General features: G+C 40.4%; 4 protein-coding genes across 4 annotated transcripts; all 4 read left to right on the plus strand.

The window, feature by feature from the left end:
• Positions 1–583: 583 nt before the first annotated feature.
• CBG26638 lies at positions 584–1,479 on the plus strand (the record flags this gene model as incomplete). The annotated part of the gene is made up of 3 exons (XM_045236710.1): positions 584–652; positions 709–825; positions 1,459–1,479. 3 exons carry the CDS (start codon positions 584–586, stop codon positions 1,477–1,479), a joined length of 207 nt encoding a protein of 68 aa, XP_045100623.1.
• A 369-nt stretch (positions 1,480–1,848) lies between these two features.
• CBG26639 lies at positions 1,849–2,319 on the plus strand (the record flags this gene model as incomplete). Its single annotated transcript, XM_045236711.1, has 3 exons — positions 1,849–1,881; positions 1,929–2,050; positions 2,214–2,319. The coding sequence occupies 3 exons, from the start codon at positions 1,849–1,851 to the stop codon at positions 2,317–2,319; spliced, it is 261 nt and encodes an 86-aa protein (XP_045100624.1).
• A 1,111-nt stretch (positions 2,320–3,430) lies between these two features.
• CBG26640 lies at positions 3,431–3,748 on the plus strand (the record flags this gene model as incomplete). Its single annotated transcript, XM_045236712.1, has 2 exons — positions 3,431–3,565; positions 3,620–3,748. 2 exons carry the CDS (start codon positions 3,431–3,433, stop codon positions 3,746–3,748), a joined length of 264 nt encoding a protein of 87 aa, XP_045100625.1.
• A 154-nt stretch (positions 3,749–3,902) lies between these two features.
• Positions 3,903–4,425, plus strand: CBG26641 (the record flags this gene model as incomplete). The annotated part of the gene is made up of 3 exons (XM_045236713.1): positions 3,903–4,001; positions 4,050–4,202; positions 4,246–4,425. 3 exons carry the CDS (start codon positions 3,903–3,905, stop codon positions 4,423–4,425), a joined length of 432 nt encoding a protein of 143 aa, XP_045100626.1.
• Between the last annotated feature and the right edge of the window lie 703 nt (positions 4,426–5,128).

Consider the following 5,128-nt stretch of genomic DNA (forward strand, 5'->3'; position numbering starts at 1 on the left):
TTTAGTTTTCCGTTTTCCGCCTGATTTTTAAAGATTTTTTTTCCGTTTCCGTTTCCGCGGGAAAAAATTTACGATTCCGTTTCCGCAAAAGTGAATATTTATTTCCGTTTCCGTTCTCCGTATTTCGGAAAAATGCGTTTCATCCCATCACTGCTGCTCTGAACCTCACATTTTAATCTTCTTCATTTTACCCCTATAAATAGATTTCTGACTCATTCCTACAGTAGTACTCCTTCTCCTCTTCCTCCTCGACATTTTCCCCCAATTTCCAATCAAATCTATACGAAACACATTAACGTTGTTTTTTTCGTTTTTTCCTCTCATCCAATCTGGCAAATGTCTAATCAAATCCGTACAATCCATAAACTCTTTTTTTCCACTTTTCTCGGAGCTCCATGTTCACCCGCTCTCATTATTGCGCGGCGGCGGCGCCCACTTTTTGATTAAAAGTGGCGAGCACTTTGCGTTTTTTTTTGTTCCTAGAAGCATGTGAAATGAGAAACGGCTTTTTGTTATTGCTTTTTTGATTCATCTACTAAAACATTCTGGAATATTTCTTTTTTGTTTCAGAATCTCCTCATACATGAGACCTTCTTCCTCGTCAGAGCCAAAGGAAGTTCCAAAGGAAGAGACCAAATTTAAAAGGCCAAAAGTAGGGAATGTTCTAGAAACTTATGAGATTATTGATTTTAGAATCCTGTGTTTAAGGTGGAGGAGGACGAGTATGGGGTGTCGTCGACGACCAAGAGCAAAAGGGTCTTCAAAATGTCCCCCATGGTCGCGGCGAAGATTTGTGAGAAATGCGAAGCGGAGGCTGTGAAGCCGGTGAGTATAATTACCGTAGTACCTGTAATAGAAAGGCCTTTTTTACAGAAAACAAGATGCGCTAACACTCAGATGCGCTAACAGCGAGGGTGCCCTTCTATCACTGATATTACGGTAACAGCGCTGAAGAGCGTTCGTTATAAACTTATGGATTTTTCAAGGGGGCTGATTAAAATGCATGGTTTCGCCACTGTTTGTAGAATGACGTCAATTTGTACAGTTAGTTTACTTTGGTTTGATTCAGATGCACTGGAAGCCTGGGTGTGAGTCATTGTCTTATTTTTCTGGAGGTACTGTAGACTTAGTCATTCTGGAGATGCTGTAGGTTTAGTCATTCATGAGATACTGTTGACTTAGTCATCCTGGAGATACTGTAGGTTTAGTTATTCAGTAGATACAGTAGACTTGTTAGTAGAGACTTTATAAAATAACTATTTATGTTAGTACTCGTACTACAGTATCCCACCTTCTTCAAAGGAACATAGATTGGTGTAAACCAGTAGTACAATGAGCCTAGTAAGGGAACGCCAAAACCCAAATTGATTATTGTTTATTGCTCGCCTTATTGATTATTGCTCGCCGAGCATCTTGGTTGTTACAGTAGGAAAGTAGTTTCAGATACCAATTTTTCAGTGTTACTGGTCATGTGGCTGAATACTACAAACTATAGCTCCAGAATTTGGATTTCAAACGCGCGCCACACATTCTTTATCGTATCGTTCAATTGTTGTTTGTCCCCTCTCTGAATGTAATTATGTGAATACAATTTTTTTCCTTAAATCCCTGTGAGAATTCTAGTCAATTTCTAATAACTCTAGTCCGTTCCCTTTCTTCTAGTCTTGCCATATTCCTAGTGTGATAGCTCAAACCCACCCCCCCCCCCCGTGAATCAATAAAACCTTCAGGCCAACTTCACAATCTTTACAAATGGTTTCTTTTTGTCTAACCGTGTGACCGGGTCCATATCTTCTCTGAATTCTATGATTATATCTTTCATAACTCTCGATATTTCCAGTTTTAGAAATGGCAGGTCCTTCAGACACTAACCCAGTTAATGTGAGTGCATGAGTAGCAGGTAGTAAATAGAACTAATAGAGTTTTAGAACAAAACCAATGTCGAGGTCTGTCAGGAGATCGCAAATGAGAATGAGGCAACGAACGAGGCGCCAGAAGATCGAGAACGTTGGATTGTATGCTTCTATGGTTCTAGAGATAGTATTCATGGGTTAGCTGGATGAACTTACTAATTTAGCTTACTAATTAGCTTACTAGCTAGCTAATTTTGCTTATCAGCTTACTTTAGATGAATCCCAAATTTCAAAACATTCCCTAACTCATGAGAACTCTCTTTCTTGCATCTCTTAACTCCTTTCATCTATAATTTTCAGCGGTACTACCGCGTGGTGCGTGATCGCATGCGTCGCTTCGGCGAGAACATCGACATTGCCATGGATCGTGTCGCCTGGATCTTCTGAAGCATGGTTGTGCCAATGATTTCTTTTGGGTGTATGGGTTTTATTTAGTTCAATAAGTTTCGCTGCCGAATAAATGATTTTTGCCACTTGTAACTGAGTGAGAGAAAGGAATGGGATCTGCATCACAAGGGAGTTCAAGTTAGTTTAATTTTGGTATGGTTCAGAGCGGAGATCGGGAGTGTTGGTGTAAGTGTGAGAGACGGGAGCCCCGTTGCCAACCCTAGTAGATTATAAGCAATGTGTAAGTCGGATACAAGATTTCTACAGGATTTTAGAAGCTCATGAGATGTGGGAAATAGAATCGGAGGGGTTTTCGACTTTAGGGGGTTAAGCGCGAGAAACAGGACTAGTGAATGCGCTAACGTCGAAGGACTGACAATGATGCAAAAAGTCTGGAGCAGAGTTGGGCAATACTTATGTACGAGGGACGGGAACCTACCTCTATACGAGAGAGTTTCAAAACTGGACCGGGAAATGAGATCCGGGATACAAGTACCAGTGGATCATGCAAAACATGGTTCAGCTTGATTCATTGCACCGATTGATTCTAATTTTATGTTGTTTTTCTTTTTATAAAACGGTTTTTTTTGCAGAGTCGTGCATGAGTACTGCTGAGTTCCTGATTTCTTTTCCATTTTTGTAGGTCACTTGTTTCATCAACTTCCTATGCCCCTGATACGCCCTATTGAAAATTTTCTCATTAGAGCATATTTGCTTTTTCCGTTCTAGACCACCACCCAATCAACGATACCTTCGACTTCTAAATGTATCCCATATTTTCCTTCCTTTCCAACTTATCCACCTGTAGTTTGGGTGAAGTCTGCTAGGTACGGTTTTCCGAAAAAAAACCGAATTTCTAATTTTCTTCACCCAAAAAGCAACCACTTGTCATCTGGTACAACGGCTTTCCGCTCTATCAATAGAGCGCTTTTGCCTCGCCTGAAGATTGTTAATTTTTTATCTGATTTTCTTATCATGCAATCATTTTTTTGTAACTTTCTTCCCCAATAAATAATAACAGCCACCAAAAAGAAGCCAAGAAAAAAGTGTCCGTCGTGTTTTACGTTTCCAAGCGGTTCGAATACTTCTAAACCACTATTCTGGAATAGCTGGAACGTCTTCATTTTAGAATGACCAGAGCTCCAGTGTGCAAGAAGAAGGACAAGCTGTCGGTCCGCCTTCGGATGTCGAGCTACTGGAGACGTCAGAACCAGTACATCCAACGTATCTGGGGAAGACTCACCAGTCGTTCGGGGACCACCCAGGTACTAGAAGGGATTTTTCTTTTTGGGATTTTTCTTTAAACTGAAAAGTTTTAGATTTCCCCTGCTCCGATGGAGCAAGTCCAACGGCACGAGATGAGTCTTCTCCACGAAGCTTGTGCTCGTCTTCTGAAGACTATCCAACTGGATAATGAGCGCCAGAAGAAGTGGAAAGAAGATTTTTGAATAATCCACTTTAGATTCTCTGAGATTTTAAGATAAAAAAGGAATCTATGTATTGCTTCATTTGAACCATACCCGTCTATCTGCGGTGTTATACCTTACCTTACGAGTCTATAATTCCTATTTAGAGGATAAATCCCATTTCCAGAACTTTCTAATGGACCGATATCCTGGACGCTGGTGGAATCCGTGGACCTACTTGAAGAACTATGTCGCGGAGACATGGGAACTTGTGCTAGAGCAACGACAACTATATGTAACTCAAAAAAATCTATTCTAAAATTCTAAGAATCACAAATTTCAGAAGGAGGATCAAGAAATACGAAGATTGGAGAGAGAAAATCGTCGAGCGTTGTGTGATTCTCGGAATCAGGAATCAACGTCAACAGAAGCTCCAGAAGCCGTTCAAAATTCCACCCCGTTATGGGAACGAAAAGTCAAAAAGTCTAGAAAAGTGGTTGGTTATCAATAGAGGGACTTTGCAATATTAAGCATTTCAGGATCCCAAGGACCCACTCGCGAAGCACGTCTACCATTTGGAGAATCCGTACATGAACCCATTTGAGGAGCCGGAGCCAAAAATTTGGCATGCGCCGGGAACACCAGAAGCGAAGCTTGAGATGGAGAAGAGGAAGAAGGAGAGAAGGAAGGAAAAGAAAAGATCGGATATACCAGTTTGACAGCCAACATGATAATATTAACTTTTTTTCACAATTACAGTAGTCAAAAGGCAAAAAGCCCTCCAACCCGCCAACTTTGAACCCATGTATCTCATTCCCTTTAAAAGATACCAAAAAGTGGTCAACTGACAGAATGTTTATCATAATATCACCAACATTTTATCAGTTGACTATTTTTTGATATCTTCTACAGGAACTGAGAAAAATAGCCTCAAAGTAAAACTACCAGATCTTGCCGAAACCATGTCCTCCAGCATAATACGCATGAAACTTTGGTCAAAAACATCCTTCTAATTTTGCCCAGCCAATGTCCAAAGAGTCAAGGGCAAGCTGGCCAAGATTTGCCTCTGACTTCTGAAATTGTGACTCATTTGTATTTAATTGTATTTGACTTTTAACTCAATAATTACTTTATCTCGCATTTTTGTGTCATACCCTTCTTATTCCATATTCTCCAATAGATGCTCATCCTCTAGGTCCACTTTGAGCTCAATTATCTCGGCTCCTCTAAAATATATCAAAATTCGGTCAACTGATAAAATATTGCTGATATTATGATAAAAATTTTATCAGTTGTCAGATCTTTAATATCTCTCATAGGAACCGAGATAATTAGGCTCAAATCAGATGGGCTTCCGTTAGAGCAACTACTGTATATTAGGGTTTCCATTTGGGGGGCGATTCACCCGCCCGCACCCACCCG

The sequence above is a fragment of the Caenorhabditis briggsae genome (genome assembly GCF_000004555.2).
Source record: "Caenorhabditis briggsae complete genome, chrV, whole genome shotgun sequence".
Classification (NCBI taxonomy): domain Eukaryota; kingdom Metazoa; phylum Nematoda; class Chromadorea; order Rhabditida; family Rhabditidae; genus Caenorhabditis; species Caenorhabditis briggsae.